Raw genomic sequence first — 19,232 nt, forward strand, 5'->3', positions numbered from 1 at the left:
GCGAGAGAAACTGCGCCAGCCAATCAGCGGCTGCGTTCAGGAGCCTCAGGGCGGGGACACATGATTGAGTCAGAGTCTTGGGGAGCGGCGGTCGCTAGGCGACGCCACGCGCGATTCTCTGAGACGGGAGACGTGGGCCCTGCGGCCAGTCACCTCTCGCTACAGCCCTCGGGGGGGCGTGTCAGGCAGCGCAGAGCCAATCCGTGGCCGAGGAAGGAGCAACGGGGCGGAGCCTGCCTCTCGCCAATTGGAAGTGCCAGGAGGTGGGCCTGTCGGTCTGCGGACGGCTGAGGCGCCATGAATATTTTACCCAAGAAGAGCTGGCACGTCCGGAACAAGGACAATGTCGCCCGCGTGCGGCGTGACGAGGCCCGAGCCCGTGAGGAGGAGAAAGAGCGTGAGCGGAGGGTGCTGCTCGCTCAGCAGGAGGTGAGCCGCCGGCCCGGGCAGACGCGGCGCCACGGCTCAGCGCGCAGGCGCCGGGAGCGGGGCGGCGCCGGGAGCGGGGCACCCTGGCGGACCTGGGGCCCGGCTCCCGGGAGGGGCCTGCGGGCCGTGCCGACACTCCCCTCGACCTCTCCTTGGTCCTCCTGGAGGGCCGGAGTAGGGGCTCGTGAATAATCGGAGCCCTGGGCAGTTCACGGAAGCTCGGGCCGCTTGTTGGTTTAGCTGTACAAACACCCTGTGCAGTGAGCTCCTGCTGTCCCCTGGTGGCTCAGTCAGTAGAGTCTGCCTGCAGTGCGGGAGACCCGGGTTCGACCTCTTGGGTCGGGAAGATCCCCTGGGTCGGGAAGATCCCCTGAAGGAGGAAGTGGCGATCCGCTCCAGTATTCTTGCCTGGAGAATCCCCTGGATGACGGAGCCTGGTGGGCTACATACCGTGGGGTCGCGAGGAGTCGGAAACGACTGAGCGACTTCAGTTTCGCTTTTCGCTGTTGTTCATCCGGTGCAAAGCGCTTGATTTGCAGTCTCTCGAGCCTTGTTCGTTCTTAGCGGGGTGGTTATCTCCCTTCGGCTGAGAAGCGAGATGGCTTCAGAGGAGGGGACACAGCGAAGCGACAGTGGCACAAGCCAGTCCCGCTGCGCCGGGCGTGCCTTTTGCCTGCACCGCTGCGCACTAACGTTTAGGGCTCTCTATGCAACTCCTCACCTGTTTGGTTTACACCTAGCTTCCAGTCCTTTGACTAATCCGATCGTCAGCACTGGCTGGGAAGTAGTCAGGGTTTTTAAAGTTCACATTTATCGGATTTCCCTACTGGTCCAGTGGCTTCCAATGCAGGGGGCCCAGATTCAGTCCTTGGTCAGAGAAATAGATTGCACGTGCTATAAAACTCAGATCTGCTGCAGCCAAAGTAGTATTTTTTAAGTTCACGGTTATCAATAGAAATTGGAAATCGAACGGGCATAGTGACTTAGCTCCATTCCTAGATCAGATCATCTGCCCTAACAGATGTTTTGGATGCCTTTAGAGCTGTTTTCATTGTGTCAAAGTGAAACCCCCTGGTTTAGTTTGGAAGGTGGCTTACAAACCACGCCTTGCCTCATTGCTCCCCCCTCTCCCCAGGAAGGGTCAGGTGTCTCTTCTGGGTTCCCAGCACCCCTGCTCCCTTCCTTCGAGCCCTTAGCACTGCGGTGGTCGGCACCAGACTCAAGTCCCTTGGGTTAGAGCTAGGTTCTGAATGTTCTGCCTGTAACTTTTTTCCCCTCCAGGCCCGCACAGAATTCCTGCGGAAGAAAGCCAGGCATCAGAACTCGCTTCCTGCACTGGAAGCAGCAGAAGCGGGAGCCCCAGGCAGTTCTGGCCCTGTGGATCTGTTTCGGGAGCTGCTGGAAGAAGGGAAAGCGGTGACAAAAGGCAATAAAGAATACGAGGAAGAGAAGCGACAGGAGAAGGTAAGCTGGTCTTACCCTCTTCCTCTTCACGGGTGGAGCTGGGGGTGGGGGTGTGCCTTGCCCTCAGGTGTGACTACCGGAGTATTTAGGGAGATAGTGGGGATTAAACAAGCTAGAGAACTCTGAATAGTGTTAGAACATAGCATGTAAGAGGTGTTGGTTACTGCCGGGTGCTAGGTAGACCCCCTCAGGTCTCTAACCTGATGTGCAAACCCTGAAGATGTTGGGGAGTGTTAAGCTTCTTAAAATGTAAATCAGCTGTCCCTCACCTGCCCTCAGGGGTTTCCCATCAGCCTGCCTCCCCGCCCTCCCCCTCAGTCACTGCTTTACCTGGCTGGCTTCTTTACGGTTTGTTATCTCCTCAGATGCTGCCTTGGAACCCTAACGTAAGCAGTCCCCTCCTTCCTATGCTGTTTGTTGCTGAAGCTGCCCTTGTGCCCCACAGCAGGGGCGCCCTGGGGACTGGTCTGTGGAGTTCCAGCAGCTGGGGGAGTCGCCTCCTGACAGGCTCTGCTGGCTGAATGTCTGGTTCTGCCTGCGTGGGAACCCTGGCTCCCTAAGAGGGAACACACTTCCTGTTCTCACTTTCACATCTTGTCTCCCTCAGGAGAGGCAAGAGAAAGCCCTGGGCATCCTGACATACCTGGGCCAGAGTGCAGCGGAAGCCCAGACTCAGCCCCCTTGGTACCAGCTGCCCCCGAGGCAGGGCGGCCCCGCTTCTGGTCCTGGACCTGACGAGAGGATCAAGAGCCGCCTGGACCCACTGCGGGAGATGCAGAAGCACTTGGGGAAGAAGAGAAAGCACAACGGAGACAGTGGTGGTCACAGCACAAAGGAAAAGGCGGCGCCTGAGAAACAACGACCCAAAGGGTAAGGAGCCTCCCTCGGCCAAGTGGGCACCACAGGAGCTCTGGTTGAGGCGGGGGCTCTGGGGTCTGCAAGGTCAGGCCCGTTTTTTAAACACCGTTGAACGTTTCCAGCCTTTTTCTGGGGTCTGCAGGGACTAGGTGATATTTATTACAAGGCCGCTGCTCCAGTGGCTGGTGGGCCATCTGCTCAGCTGCTTGCTCTCATTTATGCTGTATATGTTAGATCCTGGACAGCTCTGAGGTTCTGTTTCTGAGACCAGGGTTTGAGGAGCAGAGGTTCAAGTAAACAGGTGTGCTTGTGTTCCTAGGATGCCAGACCGCCGAGTGCAGGCTGGCACCCTGGCCAGTCTTCTTCCCACAGAGGAGGGGATGAGCCAGGCAGTGCACAAGGCCGCCCAGCCGAGGACTAGCGGAGGGGCACTGCCCGTTGAGGCGGCGAGGCCAGCTGCCGGGTCCCAGCATCAGACCCCTGCCCTCCGAGGGGCTGGGCCTCCAGCTTCCCACACTGAGTGTCCTCTCCCTGCAGGCCTCCGTCCCTGGAACAGCTGCGAGCGGACCGTCTGCGGCGGGAAGCGGCGGAGAGGGCGCGGGCAGAGGCCCTGCTGGCCCAGGTGGGCGGCACGGCGGCCCCGGAGGAGCAGCCGGAAGAGGTGGACGAGCGGCGGAGGCGGTACAACTCGCAGTTCAACCCCCAGCTGGCCCGGCGTCCCCGCCGGCAGGACCCACCCGTGGCTCCCTGACTCTCAAGGGGGGACAGGAGAGGCCGCGGCTGCCAGCCGTCATATAAAACTATTTATTCATAAATATTTTCCAAAATGAAAATAGGTTTACCAAAAAATGTCCCTCACTGGGGAGGGGAGGGGGCGGCCCGGGCCCGGGCTGGGCTGGGGGAGCCTCCTGGCCCCCCGCTGCCGGGGGCGGGGCTGCCAAGGCCAGGCGCCGTCGGGGCGCAGGGCCCTCACCTGGGCGGGGTCGCATGCGGGGAGGGGAGGCGGGGCCGGTGTCACTGGAGGTCCCGGTCCTCCAGGTAGCGGTACTCAAAGGTGAAGCCTTCCTTCTTCCGCTGGCCCCACTTCTCGTAGTCAAAGTAGATGTAGGTGCCCTGGCCGGGGGAGAAGGCGGTCAGTGAGGGCACGGGGCTCGGGGTCCGGCTGGAGGACAGAGGGCCGGTGCTCAGGGCCTGGCGGAGCCGGGCGCCGGCCTGCTGTGAGCACACGCCGCCTCCCTGCACCCTCACGAGGCTCTTCTCGGGCGGGCGGGAACGTGCTCGCCCGTGGTGGAGCCGGGTCTGGCTCTGGGCGTATGCGCCCAACTCCTGCCACTCCTTGCGATGGCTGTGTCTTTGGAGCACTGATTACTGCTGAGTGTGTGAGGCAAACCCTCGAGGCCGCGGAACAGGCTGGCGCCTGCGTCCAGGCATGCTGCCCGGACAGACGTTTTATTACAACGCGGTGGTGCGGGAACTTCTGAGGGACTGACGCCTAGAAATATACTCCCTTAAAGAGGGTTACAGCTGAACGGGCAGGGGACAAGGGCTGCAGTCAGTGTCCGGGAGACACCGTGGGGAGGGCGGGTTCTGAGTGAATGGTGGGCGTGCTTCAGAGAACCTGCCAGAACGCAAGGGAGTGTGTTCAGGACCCTGGCCTCTGTTGAAAGCCTGGAGGAAAAGCCGCTGTGGACACACCAGCTACAAGTGAAATGAAGTACAGCACAGCAGGACACTACACAGCAGGCACTGGTGCTTAACAGTGATCAACTCATTTAATCCTCACAACAGCTGCGCAAAGGGAGGTCCTGTCACCCCGTTTTTACAGATAAGGAGTGGAGACAGATGTTCACGTGAACCGTCCAGTCACCAGCTAGAGCTGGGTTCAAACCCAGGTGGTCTGGCTCAGTGAAGTGGAGGTTCTCGTTACTTATTAGAATGAGAAGACGTCTCCTTCTGTGTAGCCGAACCCCTGCCCTGCTGGGTGTGGGGAGCGTCGCGTGCGCCCTGATCTTGGGTGGGAGACACCGCATCCCCCACCCCCGGCTGGAGGCGAGGCAGGGGACAGCCTGCGTGGGGCTAGGAAGCTCCTCGGAGGAAGGCACCTCAGAGGCTGGCGCCCGTCTCTGGGCTGACCCAGAGCCAGACAGGGTGGGGAGGAGGATGGCCGGGCGGGCCGCACTACGTGGACTCGGCCCGTGGGGACCAGGCCGACGGGGCGCGGGGAGGGGCCCTCACCTGCTCGAACTCGTCTGTGATGGTCTTGGGCTCCTCGTGCCTCTGGAACCACATCATGTACTTGGTGTGGAACCGCCAGGACTGCTTCTTCAGGGCCTTGGCTGCCAGGTACTGCGCCTTCGTGCCCTGTGGAGGGAAGGCGGGGCGCTCAGGGGTTGGGGCTGGGGCAGGGCGACAGGCTGACCCCAGGCCCCGCCACAGACCGAGCCGGGCTGGGACACAGAACATAGCAGTGCAGCTCTGAAGGGAAAAGAGGCAGGAGGTGAAAAGTGCTTTCAGAAAAGCTTTGAGAAGGAAAAGTGACTGATCATGATGAGAGCCGAGAGCAGGCAGTTTAGAGACTTTCCCAGGGAGGGCTGAGGGCAGAGGTCACTGATGACTCACTGGGGTCACAGGGGGGACAGCTCCGTGGTGGTCCCCAGGGAGGCCTGAGAAAGTGCCCACGGGCGCCAGGGCAGGCAGGCTCCCTGCTGTTGCCCTGGACAGGCCAGCCCCGACCTCGGCAGCCCTGACCCTCCTGCTGGAGTGGGGGCAGGGATGGGCTGGGGCAGCAGGGGGGCTGTGGTAGCCGCACCCACCTCATTCCTGCAGCCCGAGGGGGGACCCTGCTGTACCTCCAGATAGTAGAAGATGAAGAAGAGCGTCTCTGTGGACAGGCGCTGGTAGAACTCCACAGTGTCCGAGTGTGGGGGTGGCATCTGGTGGTGGTAGGGGGGCGTCGGACAAGGGTTCCGGGGTAGGTACTGCCTGTGGGGGACAAGGGGTCAGGGCCGGCCAAGGGCAGCGGGCCGCGGCCCCCTCGCTTGTCGCAGGCCCTCACCGGATGCGCTCCGAGTCCGAGGGGTGGGGCATGTGGTGCCAGGCGGCCTCCTCCATGGCCTGCTGGTAGAGCTGCTCCTTGGTGAGGGGCACTGGGCCCAGTGGACACACGCCCAGCGACAGCGGGATGTTCACCTCCGACAGCTGCAGGGGGGGCTGGGCCGAGGCCGGGGGTGCCGACGTGCTGCTCAGGAGGATGTCTGCGGGGCGGCGGCAAGCGTGAGGCCACGGCGTGCAGCCCGCCTGGCAGGCCCACCCTAGCCCTGGCCACTCACCTCGCTCGGTCAGGTGCAGCGTGGGTACGGGGTCTTCGATGCCAGAGCTGATGGCCGCACGCTCCGCCATAGACTTCAGCGAGCTCAGGGGCTCGGGGGCCTGGGGAGGAAGTGTGGCTGAGGCCGGGGCCACGGGGAGGCCCTGGTCCTCGCAGTTGGCACGCCCGCCTCTCCGCTGGGGTTCAGCTGAGCCAAAGCCGTCTGCTTAGGACAAGCTCCAGCAACACTGAGCGGCAGAGAGAAGGCCCGGGCATGACCGAGCGTCCACCGACCCGGGCGCCCAGCACGTGTGGACCCTGCTGCACAGCGCCACGGGGCACCCCCAAGCACCCCACGCTGCAGACGGTCAGCGCTGTGAAGCCCCACCGAGCGCCTGCTGCTCTGCGCGCCCGCACGCCAGAAGGGCCCGCTCACTGCCTGTTCCGGCCTGGCCGGCGAGGCACCAGGGCCCCCACTCGGCCCCTGCAGCTGTTCTGACCTCCTCACCCCATGCTGGCAGTGACGAGGCTCCGCCCTGCTGCTCGGGTTCCCTTACCCCACAGCGTGCTGCGCGCACAGGCCCCACGGGGACCTTTCCACCCGCATCTCTCCTGTCATCTCTCTCAAAACCTTTCTAACTGTCCCCATCGCTCACTCAGTAACCGGAAGAAACAAAACATGGACTGGTGTCAGGAACCTCAAGACTCGTTTTTCTCCAGAGAAATAAATACATACATGGAGTTTCCTGTTCACTGTACCTCTCAAGCTTGGGTGCTTACTCTGAGCCAGAGACGGTTCTGAGAGCATCATGAGGCCTGTCCCAAAGAATCCCTCACACTGGAGGCGGGACTGTGAGCCCTTCTGTTTTCCGGTTGAAGGAAGGAAGGGGCAGGGGACAGTGCAGGGCTGGGTCTCCCGAGGAGCCGAGGGCAGACATGCTGGCCCAGGAGGCCGCGCCTGGCCGCACTCACCCTGTCTACTGAACCTGCCAGCCCCGGCCCCAGGCCCAGCCTGGATATGAGCCCCTCCCCTCACCCCGAGCCCTTGCTGCGGGTCTCCCCAGGTTAAGGCAGGTGTACCTGCATGGTCCACAGCCCCGCCCCCACAGCGTGTGCAGGGAAGGTGGGAAGTGAGTTCGGCCAGCACAAAGTGGCTCAGAGCAGACAAGTGTTTCCTGGAGTTAACAGTTGTCTGTCTTCAAAGGGAAGAAAACAGTGAGCCCCGGACAGTGAGTTGCGTGAAACTACAGCCTCGTGGGGCGAGCTGGGGACAGACTGACGGTTGGAAGGAAGGTGACAGTGGACACAGCGAGGCAAGGGTCCAGGGGACAGAGGCCGCGGCAGGGAGCAGCAGAGCAGCCGGAGCCGACGTGATGGCGCAGGGGTGTGGGCGAGGAGCCGGGGGGCTCTGCCGGCTGGAGGAGGGACCCCGGGGTGAGGCGCAGGCCCACCTTGATCTCGGGTGTGGCGCTGAACTGCGGAGGCCCGTTCAGCAGGCTGCCAGCTGCCTTGGCCTCACTGAAGCTGGGCGTTGGGGAGCTGGGGGGGTTCACAGGGAGCGGCACCAGGAGGCTGGGTCCCCCTGCGTTGTTCCCTGAGCCTGGGGCCACACCCCCGGCACCCACTGGGGCTGTGGCACTGGGTTCCTTCCTGTGGAGGAGGACAGACAGGCGCAGGCTCAGAGGAGGGTCCCGGGTGGGACGGACAGGGAGACTCGGAGGTCAGGAAAGTCACAATGGGAGCGCGCACGGTGGTGCCGGCGGTGGGGTGCGGTCAGCCCAGGACAGGGGCGCTGCTTGAGAACACGCATCCTCAGGAGGCCGCCTCTGCAGTGGCCAGTGCAGGAGGGTGCAGCGAACGCCCACCCAAAGCCCAGGGAGGCACCTGGGGTCAGCCCGCATCCCCCACGAAGGGGAGCACGCTCTCGGGGCGTTCTCCTGGAAGGAGGACCCTGCGGGGGAGAGGGGCTGCCCTGAGACCTGGAGGAGTGCGGAGAAGAGGAGGGCAAAGACCTGCACTTGGAGAAATGGACGCGAACCCGTCCACGGAGCTGGGCCCTGGGGAGGACACGGGCCAAGGAGACGCAGAGCGCCCAGCAGTGTAGGGCCCGGGGACAGCCCTGCTCGGATGGGGGCTTCTGGGGAGGGCCCGCTAGCGCGGACAGGCACACATCTGTGCGATGGGGCCGTGGCAGGGCCGCACACTCACGTGGTGCTGGGGGGTGGGTTGTGGGGGCCGGGCGGGGGGCCCAGGGCCTGGCTGCCAGTGCTGCTGCCCCCCGTGCTGCTGAGCGCTGCCTCCGCCGGGCTGTCCGCCACCACCGAGCTGTAACCTGGCGTGCAGAGCGGTCAACATTGGCCACCACCACAGTCCCCCAGGGCCTCCCCCCACCCCCCGCCGCCCCCACTTACTGGTGGCACCGTTCTGCTTGCCGGCGCCCCCGCCTCCGCCGCTGTTGCCCCCGCCGCCACTTCCCGCCCCAGGCTGGGCGCTGGGGGGCCGGGGCTGGGCACTGGGGGGCCCACTGGGGGCCGGCGGGGCCACAGCCTGTGCGTAGGGGGCAGGGGTGCCTGCACTGTGGCTGGGCGCCGGGCTGGCCTTGGCGCCCAGAGCGCTCGCGGGGGCAGCCGCAGCCGGGGCCCCGTTGCTGCCAGGGGTGGCGCTCAGGGCAGAGGCGGCAGGCGGGGGGCCGGGCGGGTAGCTGGGCGGCACAGCCGGGGACTGAGGGTGCTGGCTGCTGTGGACGGGCTTGGAGCCGTTTTTGGCTGGAGACTGCGGGTGGGAGGGAGCAGAGGGTCAGGACCCGGGGGCTGCCCGCACACCCTCCCTGCGACAAGGCCCACCCTCAGCACTGGCACTGCTACCCCGGCCCTTGCAGGGACCCTGTGGCTTCCACCTCCAGCTCCACGCTGACAACACTTACGCGTGTCCAGCTGGCACCCAGCCCGCCACATCCTGCCTGGACAACCCCCTACGACGTCCCACAAGGATCTGAGACCCCATCTAATGATGGGGGGACACTCCCACGACATCCCACAGGGGCCTGAAACCCCATCTGATTATGGAGGGGACATCCCCAGCGACATCCCACAGGGGCCTGAGACCCCATCTGATTATGAAAGGAACGCCCCCAATGACATCCCACAGGGCCCTGAAACCCCATCTGATTATGGAGGGGACATCCCCAGCGACATCCCACAGGGACCTGAGACCCCATCTGATGAGAGGGGGGACACCCCCATGATATCTCACAGGGACCTGAGACCCCATTTGATGAGGAGGGGATACCCCCACGACATCTCACAGGGACCTGAGACCCCATCTGATGGGGGGACACCCCCACAACTTTCCACAGGGACCTGAGACCCCAACTAATGATGGGGGGACACCCCCACAACTTTCCACAGGGACCTGAGACTCCATCTAATGATGGGGGGATACCCCCACAATGTCTCACAGGGACCTGAGACCCTATCTGATGGGGGGGGGACACCCTCATGACGTCCCACAGGGACCTAAGACCCCATCTGATGGGGGGGGACAACCCCACAACATCCCACAGGTACCTGAGACCCCATCTAATGAGGGACACCCCCACAATGTCCCACAGGGACCTGAGCCCCCATCTGAAGACCTGGGGGGTGGGGGGGTGGGAATAGTGGGAACCACAAATGTCCTCAGAATGAAGTGGCTGAACCCAGCCTGTCGTGTCTAAACCCAGCCTGTCGTGTCTAAAAGCACGACAGGAATTCTGAATTAAAACTGTCACTAACATAACTTGGGAGGCTGCTGGTGACCCCCACGCCACAAAGTGGAGTCTGGAGCCCAGTGCCAAGCCCACCCCCACCCTGAGGCCCAGCTGCTGCTGCCCACGCTCACGCCCCCGGGCAGCCGGCCCCACCGTCTCCAGGACTGCCCACCGCCTCCCCCATTGCCCCGCCGCCTCCCGGGCCCTCGAGCCCACCGCACACCAAGCAGGACTCACTAGCTTGACTCTGTCTCCTTCCTGGCACCACGCTCGGTCAGCCCGTTTCACCCCAGCTTCACCACCCTGGCCTCAAAGTGCCCCTGGGGACCAGCCCTCCCAGGAACCCACACTCGCCCTCCGTAAGACCCCTTCGGGTGTGACAGGATCCCTACAGTGTGCCCCTGTCCAGGCAGAGGCGAGCAGAGCCCACCGGGCTTGTGAGGGGAGACCTGTGGCACACACGGCCAGCACGACCAAGGCCCAGAGCGCCCCCAAGAAACGCAACCCGTGCGGTTCCCGGCCTCTCATTGCTCAGGCTTGCTGAGCCCCTCAGCCCCCCGCCTGAGGTCCTGTACTCCGCGAGCCCAGCGTGCCTGGCCGGCTCCCCGCCATGTTTCCTAGCCCATCAGGACGGGCCTGTTGCCCGCCGCCGCCTCACAGGGGGATCCTCCTCTAATGCCCAGGGCTGCCACCTCTCCCTGGAAGCACCCGCCGACCATGCCCTGCCGCTGCACAGACCTCCCAGGGAGCACCGCCGCCCGCCCAGCATGTCCCCAGAGCCCTGCACGAGGGCCCTGCTCAGGCCGCAGTGAGCCCCTGGGGAGGCACGAATGGGTGAGTGCTGGCCCATCAATGGCCGACCCCCAGCGCACCCACCTGGCTGACTTCACTGTCTGTCGAGCGGCCCCTCTTCTTGTCGTCTTCCGAGTTTTCCTGAGGTTTGAGAGGTGCGGTCAGAACCTGGGAGTCTCTGGGGCCTGACAGAGTCGCCTACCTCTGAACCCCCAGATCTGACGCCCACAGGCCGCTTCTGGCCCCAAAGCTGTTCAGGGCCCTGGGAGCTTCACCTCCAGGGAAACCTACCTAACCCTGCTCCCCGGGGCTCCTGTGTTCGGGGGCCAGCACCCCCGCCAGCCTCTCAGGGACCCAGGAACCAGCTCTCCTTAGGGAGTCCCCACATCCCCCTCCCAGGGGTCCAGTGGCCCAGGCACGCCGCCACCCCCCACCGTGTTCCACACCCGGACCCACAGTGGCCCTGACCGCCCTGCTGGCGATCTACAGCCAAGGGCCCAGAGTCCAGACACGCGTCCCCAGCCCTGGAGCCTCCGGGTGACGCGGCCCCCAGGCCTCACCGTGGTGCAGTTGGCCGGGCTGGGCGGGATGGGCGAGCTGGAGGTGGTCGAGGTGGGCGTGCTGCTGGACTGGTTGAAGATCTCGTCCTCCATGTGGCTGTGGCTGGGGGGGGAGGTGGCGACCAGCGCCTGTGCTGTGGGAGGGGGCAGGCGCGTCAGCGGGCAGCCCCCTCACCGGGCCCCGCTGCCCCCGCAGGCCCACGCCGCGCTCACGAATGTCCTCGAGGTCCAGGTCATCGTAGAGGAACTCGTTCTCCTCAAAGTCGGGGTCCTGGGACGAGTCCACATAGTACTCGACGTCGTCTTTGATCTTGCGGATGGCGTCCACCAGGATGGAGTCATTGTCCAGCATGCGCAGGATGGTCTCCAGCATACGCACGTGGTAACGGTGCTTCTCGATGTGCCGCTTCAGGCCCTCGATCCGGTCCTGCTTCTGCTGGCGAGCCCGGGCCGGCTCAGGGGTGGCAGGGTCCTGGGCCCCCCCAGAGCCCAGCCGCAGTCCCCGGGCCCCCACAGCCCTCCCGAGCACGCCACCCCTCCCCCTACAGAGCCCACCCCTACAGAGCCTGCTGCAGTCCCCGGGCCCCCAGGCCCTTGATCCGGTCCTGCTTCTGCTGGCAAGCCCGGGTCCAGCTCACTGGCGGCGGGGCCCTGGGCCCCCACAGAGCCTGGCCGCAGTCCCTGGGCCCCCCAGCCCTTCCAAGCCCGCCACAGTCCCTGGGCCCCCAGGCCCTCAATCCGGTCCTGCTTCTGCTGGCGAGCCCGGGCCAGGCTCAGGGGCCGCGGGCCCGCCGGGCTCCTCCAGCTCTCCCGAGCCCGGAGGGGCAGCACGCGCCTCCCACCCCGAGATCGCTGCCAGCGGCAGGGAGAGCCAGGGAGCCCACGGCTCCCTGCGACAGGCCCCATCCACCCACCCACCTCTCTCAGTGGCAGCCCCTACCTGAGCCCACCTGCCCACTGCGTCCGCCCTCTGCAGCACACAATCTCCCTTGCCCCTCCTCGCTCTAACAGCAGTAATGGCCAACCCCGTTTGGGGGTGCGTACTGTTCACAACTGTAACCATCTTTGTCACCACCCTGACACTGCACCCTCGTCCGTGTACCCCTAAGTCCGGATTCAGAGGCCTGCCGTAAAGCCCCATCGCCTTCAGGATTTGATGTCTCAGCTCAGCTCCAATCCCTCCACTCTGCAACGACCCTTCTCCCTCTGGCACCCGGCCGCCCCTGCGCCATCCTTCACCGTCCTCTGCACACAGACAGAGGCACCCCTGGAACGCAGACCCGGTGGTCCTGGCTCTCTGGGACTTGGGCCCTGGGCCCTGGCTTTGTTTCAAAGCACTCCTCTCCTCGGGCCAAACCAACCGTTCCTCCACGTCCCACTGTGCCCACACCTCCTGCCCTCCTCAGGTCCTGGGCCCTCGGTGGCTGGGAGGCCACAGCGGCAGCTCCCCAGTCTCCTGCCCTGGGGGCCTCAGGCTTCATGCTTACCCTCCACCCGAGCCGAACTCAGCATCTTCCCCCAAACTGCCCCTCCTGACAGCCCGCTGTTCACCCAGACGCCAGGCGGCACCCGTGGGATGGCCTTACCCTTCCCTACACCCCCAACCCTCACCGTTCACGCTCCGCCGCCACCTGCCTCCGGAGCCCGGGCCCTGACTCCCACCCACCAGCCTGGCCCTGCCCCTGCCCTCTGCGCTCCGGGCCCCTGCCCCCTGCCCCCATCCCCTGCGCTCCGGGGCCCCTGCCCCCGCCCTGGCCCCCGCCCCCCTGCGCTCTGGGCCCCTGCCCCTGCCCCCGCCCCCTGCGCTCTGAGCCCCCCACTCACATCCTTGTCACCCTTCTTCTTGCGCGTCTGCACCGACAGGGACTCCACTTCGCTCTCAAACTGGTCCACCTGCATGTTCAGGGTGTCGATAGTGTTCTGTGCGCAGAGGAGAGGAAACAGTCAGCAGAGTCCTCACCCCACAGGGCTGGGCCCCCACTTGCTCAGCCCTCCTCTGCCCTGACGCACCGTGAGCCACTGGCCGACCTCCTCCTTCTCCTTCTGGGCGGGGTCCACCTTCTGCGCCAGGCCCAGGCCCTCCTTGCTGTAGGCTTTGGTCTTGGTCTCTCGCTCCACGACTTTGAACCGCTCCATTTGCTGTGGAGAGCACCGTTGGCGGGGATCCCGAAGGCGGGAGAGCAGCTGACTCAGGACTGGGGAGTGCACACTGGAGCCCCAGGGGCTGCTGCCTGCCTTCCCCCAGGCCCTTTTACTCAGGGCCTCTGGGGCCCCAGGACTCCTGCCACCCCCGCCTCTCAGGCACCAACCCCGGGCTCCTACCGTCTCAATGAGCTTGCGGTTGTCTATGAGCTGCCTCTTGTCCTTGATCTCGTTGGACGCTACCCATGTCTTGATCTGGTCCCTCAGCCGCTGGAGGAGGCAACAGCAAGACGGTCAGGCAGCCTCAGGGCGGCCTGGCCCCCAGCTCTCCAGCCCTCGGCTTCCCGGGACCCAGCAGTCCACACTCCCTGTTCCCGCCGCCCTCAGGACACAGGAGTCCAGGCCCCCAGCCCCCTCACTTGAAGCTTCTTAATCTCCTTCTTTAGATCAGCCTCATACTTTTCTTTCTGGTTCGCGTTGGCTGCATTGTGGAGCTGCGGGACGGAGAGAATGCAGGCGTCAGTGCGGTTCTGGCTGCCCGACGGCCCTCTGCAGAGGAAGACTCCAGTCTCTCTGTGGGCCGGGAACTCTGGGGGACCCACCCCCCATGCCCACCAAGCCAACCCAGAGCGGCTTCTCTGAGGTCCTTAGCACCTGGACAGGCAGGCCCTCTCCCGGTCCACACTCAGGAGCTCCCCAACCTTGTCCTGTTTGCCCATCCCTGGAGGTGCACCTGGATTTTCAGGCCCAACCCTGGTACCTTCTGCCAAATATCTTCAAATTGCTCCACGCCCTCGGACACCTTCTTGAGGCAGCGGTCAATCTCACCTGGTGGGGAGGAAAGGAGACTGTGAGCGTCCTGCCGAGGCAGCAGGTGCCCAAAGAAGAGTTCTGAGGAGCAAGCGCGTGGCACGCCGGCGGGAAGCGTGGTACCTTGGAGTTTGCGCTTGTCCGCCATCTTCCCTGCCCTACAGACGCACTCTCTTCATACTCTCCTGAAGACGGACGCTGCTAGGAGAGAGTAAGAAAGAACACACGTTTACTCCCTGGCTGATGAGGGCCACGAACAAGGCCGGGACTGTGGGGTGCATGGATGGCGAAGGGGAAGAGGCAGTAGCTATCTGGTGATGGAGACCAGGCCCCGTTCTCCTCCTCTGGCCTTGACTGCCCAGAACAGGTCTGGCCCATGAGAAGACTTTAGAAGTTTCTGACCAAGGAAACAGATATACTTTTTTCACGCCTCTGACCCAGGAAGTGGAAAATTCCTAGGGCATGAAGCATCTTCTCCCCCAGATGACACTCAAAAGGATTTCTTGGAGCAGGAAAATGGTACGTGGCCGAGTCAGGCTGACTGCTGGGGATGAGGCCCTAGACCCAGAGACCATGATTCCCCCAGAGGAGTCAAGCACATAAGTGACCAGAACCCTAACACAGGGAGAGATCACTCCCCAGACAAGTCAGGAGGCAGAAAATTTTGCATCCCACGGAGAGGAGTCGTATACCGTATACACACGGTGAAGTTGTGACAGGGGGCAAGCGTGGTAGGGGCAGACGAAAGGTGCCTACAACTGGGAAAACCAAACCCCACCGACCCTTACAGAGGGCTGGACCCCAAGCAGAAGATGGCCTTCGACCTCTGATAAGTTTACTCCAGACGAGAATCCTGAAACCAAAGAAGATATTACTACTAACCTGTAGTGCCTACACCAAAAAGGGTTAGAGGCGTGGGGCAGAGAGCACCACCGGAGAGGATCAGGAGAGGCGAGAACTCCGACAGAGATGAGGGGGGGAAGGTAACCTCGGCGGAGGCGGGGCTACCTGCACCCACGAAGGAAGGAATTACACGTCAGATGCAGCGGTGGTGCAGACTCAGGGACACCTAAGCCTTCCAATAAAGCTCCTCTACACAGAGATGGGCATCTCCAGCCTACAGGAAGTGACACGCAACCCAGAGGGGACTGAGATCACAGGGGAGCCACCAGAAGCTTTCCCTGGGAGGAACTGCCCCTCAGGACCCGACCCCAAGCCCAGGAGAGATGGCGAGCCTCAGAGAGGGAGGTCCCTGCAGAGATGGGGAGCGCACCCCACAGGCCAAGGTGGGGATCCCCCGAGCAGCCCCAACTGCCCAGGCAGAAAGAGCAGGCCGAGGAGGACTAGGAGCCTCGACCCAGAGAGAAGTCACGCCAAGAGTGCCCCCACCGTGGAGAAGGAGAAGGGAGCCTCCGGAAGAGTCCTGTCCTCCAGAACTTTGCACGGGGACAGGAACATCCTGTATCTTATGCTGTCCGTGAACGTGGCGAGGGCAACACAGAACACAGCTTTAGGTTTTGCTACCTAGTTGAGACTCCAATAAAATGTGCTAGCAGCCACCAGAGGGCCAGGGTCTTAGAGAGCACGCCTTCGAACCAGAAGCACCCCGGGACGGGCCCACCCTCCAGAGGGCCCCACTCTGGGGATGCCGACCTCTGATGGGGGCGGGGGTGCAGGGAGGAAAGGGCCAAGTGAGAGGGACAGCTGCACCCTCAGCCAGGGCTGGCTGACACGCCGAGGTGGGGAACACGGAGCAACTCCAGCTCCAGGAAGGCGGGGCAGCCAGAAAAAGCACCCAGGATACAGTAGCACAGAGGGGCTCAAAGTAAGGTGAGGCAGCACCTGGGCCCAGGAGCTCACACCAGGGCCTGGATAGGCCATGAGGCGTGCAGGGGTGAGTCTCAGCCAACACCCCGACGCTGGAGCGCCTCCTGCTGCCCGGGGGTGTGGGGGGCCAGGAGCGTCAGACAAGAGCTTCTGCTCCCCACCTCTGCCCCAGAAGCCCCACACGTGGGCAGGGATGGGCGCTCCAGCCCGGAGGGTTTACACCCCGAACAAGGCACTGCAGGCCTCAGGGAGGGAGGTCCTCACACAAAATGGGCCTGGGCACCCAGCCCAGGAGAGGGGTTGATACCCTCTGGAGGGGCAACAGACTGCAGCAGTAGAAGTCGTGAAGGAAGCAAGGTGCTGGGGCCAAGGAGAGCCTGAGCCCAGGAAGCGATCTTTCAGACAGCACCTCCAAGTGGGCAGGGCTGAGCCCGCGAGAAGACACCACCTGAGCTGGGGAAGGCAGTGGCTCCAGAGGAGGGCACGTATACCGGGTCGGGTGCTCACGCCCCAGGACGGGTCGGTACTTACAGGAGCTGAGAGCCTTGGCTGCGGAGGCACCAAGCCCCCCTCCACCCTGAGAACCCCCACAGCAAGTGGGAAGCCTGTACCTCAGATCCGCAGGAAAGGCCTAGAAAGGGGGCTGGAGCCCGAGTCCTGAGGTAGAGAAGCCCTCCTCACAGAAGAGCCCCAGGCTGGGGGTGCTGCTGCTCTCAGAGGGGCCGCCGGGGAGCTCCGGGGCAGACAGGCGTGGCAGGGGTCTCGGGGGAGACGTGCGGGTGCTCTCACCACCCCGAGTCTCAAATGGCACCCAGGACTCTGGAACCCTGGCCCAGGAGACGTAACCAAAACACTCCATCCAGGAGGAAGGCACATCCCCACGAGTCAGGAGCCTATTCTGGGGGCAGGGCGGTGAGCAGTGTGCCAGACCCACAGAAGCCAACGACCACTCGAGCGGGACTAAAACTCACACAGAAGAGCCCCCAAACTGTCACTTTACGGGAGACCACTCTGCCGCACACACGCCACAGGAGCTGAAGCCTTAGTCCTGGAGAACCAATACCAAGCGGTCCCTAACTCTGGGGGCTGTCACAAGCTGTTGGGTGAGGCGCCCGGGCCTGCTGGCGAGTGGTACTGGAAGGCCTCCCTTAACCTGGGAGGCCACTGACACCAGGAGGCGGACACACCAGGTCCTGGAGTGGAGGGGGTCATCTCCCCACTGCAAGGCCCAGGACCAAGGTTAGGGGACTGGGAATCCCACCCTGGGGTCTTCCCCTCAAGTCTCGGGCATCTTACCCCCCACATCAAGGAAGCTGGGCCTCAGGAGAGGGCAGACACTGAGTCCTGCCCAGTGGGACATCACGAGCAGGGCGGAGGCATTGGCCCTGGGCACCAGCACCGGGAAGGGTCCTTAGTCCCATGGTGGGGGGCACACAGAAAGGCACAGACACCTCAAGTCCAACAGTGGCCAACACCAACACCAACACAGACAGGAACCTACCCCTGGAGGAGGCAACACCGAGCAGTTCCTCATCCTGGGGAAAAAAGCCCCACTCCGGCCCCCAAACCCCACACCGCACAGTACAGGAAGCTCAGCCTGAAGAAACCTTACACTCCGAGGGGGCTCCAGCAGGGGGATCTGGGCAGGCTTGAGCCCGGGTTCCACGACTGCTTACACCAAGAGCGTTCTTTAGGGCTGGGGAGCTTCCACAGCTGCAGTGAGGCGCCCGAGATGAACACCCAGGGGCTGGGGGCCTTGCCCCCTTGCAGGATCACACCCCAGTGAGGGACTGATGTGAATGGAGGCAGAAGCCTCAGACCGAGGGAAGTTAACAGCCGACACAGTGAGGGCAGTGGGGTGGGGAAGGAGCCAAAACAACCAGCACCAAAGGACAGGAGCAGCAACCGTGGGGAGGGGCTCGCCCCTGAGCTGACAGGCAGGGTCTGCTTAGAACGAGCGGTGCTGGTGCTGCCCGCCACCAGGAGATGGCTGACGCCGCGGGGAGAGCGGGAACTTGGGAGAAGCCCCCAAGAGAGGGCCAGGTGCCCAAGACCCACAGGAGCTCAACAGTCCCACCAAGAAGACCCTGAGGCAGGAGTGACATCAAGAGGAAGTCCACACCCGGATCGGGCTGGGCAGAGTTCTGGATCCAGGAGACAGAGCGTCCCAAAGAGCCAGGGACAGATACTCAAGAGTAAGAGCTGAGACACAAGTGGGCAACAGAAAGGAGAGTCGTGACACCCGCGGGAGGAAGGCCTGGGCCGAGGCCGTGCAAGCCTCAGAGGTGGGGTACTTGTCAAGCCCTAGACCTGGCGGACTTGTGACTACAGAGGCAGAAACTTGGGCTGAGACTCCAAGCTCTGGAGCTGGTGTCTTCACTCCAGGAGATCTGACACCCCCCGACCCCTTCCCCAAAGAGAAGAGTGGCGCCCGCGGTGGGAGGGGAGTGGAGAAAAGGTAGAAGGGTGACCCCCTCTCCTCGTCCGGGGAACTCGCAGCCCCACACCCACGCGAAGGGGGCAGCCTCGCCCGGAGACCGCCCCCCCAGCACAGGGGCTGCAGCCGAGGGGTGGGGGGCAGGCACCTGAGCCCCGAGAGGGCGGGCACCTGCGGCCAGGGGCGCCTCCATCCTTCCAGCGAGGAGCCAATACCGACGCGGAGAGGGGCGGGCACCTCGCACCCTCACACCCCACGGGGGCCCGACGCGGAGGCCGCGCGGGGCCGGGGTCGTGGGAGGACCCCCGGGCGCCGCTGAGGGGCGTGGAGGAGGGGGGCGGGCGTGCGAGGGCCACGCACCGCCCGGCGGACGGCGAGCGCCGGGGCCGCGCGGGGGCGGGGGCGCCGCGCCGGCCATGTCGCGACAGGCGGCGGGGTCGCAGGGGCGGGAGGCGGCAGGGAAGGCGGCCGACGGCGCCGAGGGAGGAGGGGAAGGGGTCCGGCCCAGTCGAGCCTGACGCTCTCACCACAGGAGCTGGCGCCGCCGCTGAGGAGCGTATCGCGACAGGCGGGGGAGGCGAGCGCCCGCCGCCTTATTCTCGCGCCCCGGGCCCGGGCGCTATCGCGATAGCGGCGCGAAGCGGAAGTGGGGTGGGGGGAAGTGGGCCCGGGGTTGTTCTGACGACGGGGTCGGGGCTCAAGGGAGGCCGCGGCGTCTGCCGAAGGCTCCGCGGAAGCTGACCGGGCCCGGTCCAAGATGGCGGCGGCGGAGGAGGCCTCCCCTCCTCTCTTCTCGTCTCTGGCGCCGACCCGCCCCCGACCCCCGAATATAGGCCTATCATTGCTCCGGCCGCATGT

At 64.2% G+C, this 19,232-nt stretch overlaps 2 protein-coding genes across 11 annotated transcripts; one reads left to right on the top strand and one right to left on the bottom strand.

Moving 5' to 3' along the window:
* Positions 1 to 265: 265 nt before the first annotated feature.
* LENG1 (leukocyte receptor cluster member 1) lies at positions 266 to 3,584 on the top strand. Its single transcript, XM_086354679.1, has 4 exons — positions 266 to 429; positions 1,711 to 1,893; positions 2,501 to 2,763; positions 3,289 to 3,584. Exons 1-4 carry the CDS (start codon positions 298 to 300, stop codon positions 3,500 to 3,502), a joined length of 792 nt encoding a protein of 263 aa, XP_086210805.1. The 5' UTR covers positions 266 to 297; the 3' UTR covers positions 3,503 to 3,584.
* CNOT3 (CCR4-NOT transcription complex subunit 3) lies at positions 3,542 to 19,203 on the bottom strand. Of its 10 annotated transcripts, none has more exons than XM_086354638.1 (18): positions 18,902 to 19,203; positions 14,234 to 14,311; positions 14,061 to 14,128; positions 13,720 to 13,794; positions 13,481 to 13,570; positions 13,169 to 13,297; positions 12,983 to 13,078; positions 11,372 to 11,591; positions 11,159 to 11,292; positions 10,683 to 10,739; positions 8,470 to 8,830; positions 8,267 to 8,390; positions 7,510 to 7,708; positions 6,081 to 6,180; positions 5,807 to 6,005; positions 5,601 to 5,733; positions 4,987 to 5,112; positions 3,542 to 3,864 (listed from the first exon to the last, which is right to left on the bottom strand). In XM_086354638.1, the coding sequence occupies exons 2-18, from the start codon at positions 14,256 to 14,258 to the stop codon at positions 3,766 to 3,768; spliced, it is 2,235 nt and encodes a 744-aa protein (XP_086210764.1). In that variant the 5' UTR covers positions 14,259 to 14,311; positions 18,902 to 19,203; the 3' UTR covers positions 3,542 to 3,765. The 10 variants fall into 10 exon arrangements, with proteins under 10 accessions (XP_086210764.1, XP_086210759.1, XP_086210765.1 ...); XM_086354633.1 differs by having other exon boundaries at positions 11,372 to 11,594; XM_086354639.1 differs by having other exon boundaries at positions 14,234 to 14,308; positions 18,902 to 19,186.
* Positions 19,204 to 19,232: the final 29 nt, after the last annotated feature.

This window comes from Bos grunniens, chromosome 18 (genome assembly GCF_055505025.1).
Source record: "Bos grunniens cultivar Pamir isolate PY7600 chromosome 18, Bosgru_T2T1.0, whole genome shotgun sequence".
Taxonomy (NCBI): Eukaryota; Metazoa; Chordata; class Mammalia; order Artiodactyla; family Bovidae; genus Bos; species Bos grunniens.

Excerpts from the sequence above, each read along its gene's own strand:
- CNOT3 (XM_086354633.1), bottom strand. The coding sequence starts at position 14,258 with ATGGCGGACAAGCGCAAACTCCAAG. Across the intron at positions 14,129-14,233 it reads GGACAAGCGCAAACTCCAAG|GTGAGATTGACCGCTGCCTC; the intron begins GTACCACGCTTC and ends CCTCCCCACCAG. Across the intron at positions 11,293-11,371 it reads CCTGGACCTCGAGGACATTC|CACAGGCGCTGGTCGCCACC; the intron begins GTGAGCGCGGCG and ends CCCCTCCCACAG.
- LENG1 (XM_086354679.1), top strand. The coding sequence starts at position 298 with ATGAATATTTTACCCAAGAAGAGCTGGCACGTCCGGAACAAGGACAAT. Across the intron at positions 430-1,710 it reads TGCTGCTCGCTCAGCAGGAG|GCCCGCACAGAATTCCTGCG; the intron begins GTGAGCCGCCGG and ends TTTCCCCTCCAG. Across the intron at positions 1,894-2,500 it reads AAGAGAAGCGACAGGAGAAG|GAGAGGCAAGAGAAAGCCCT; the intron begins GTAAGCTGGTCT and ends TGTCTCCCTCAG.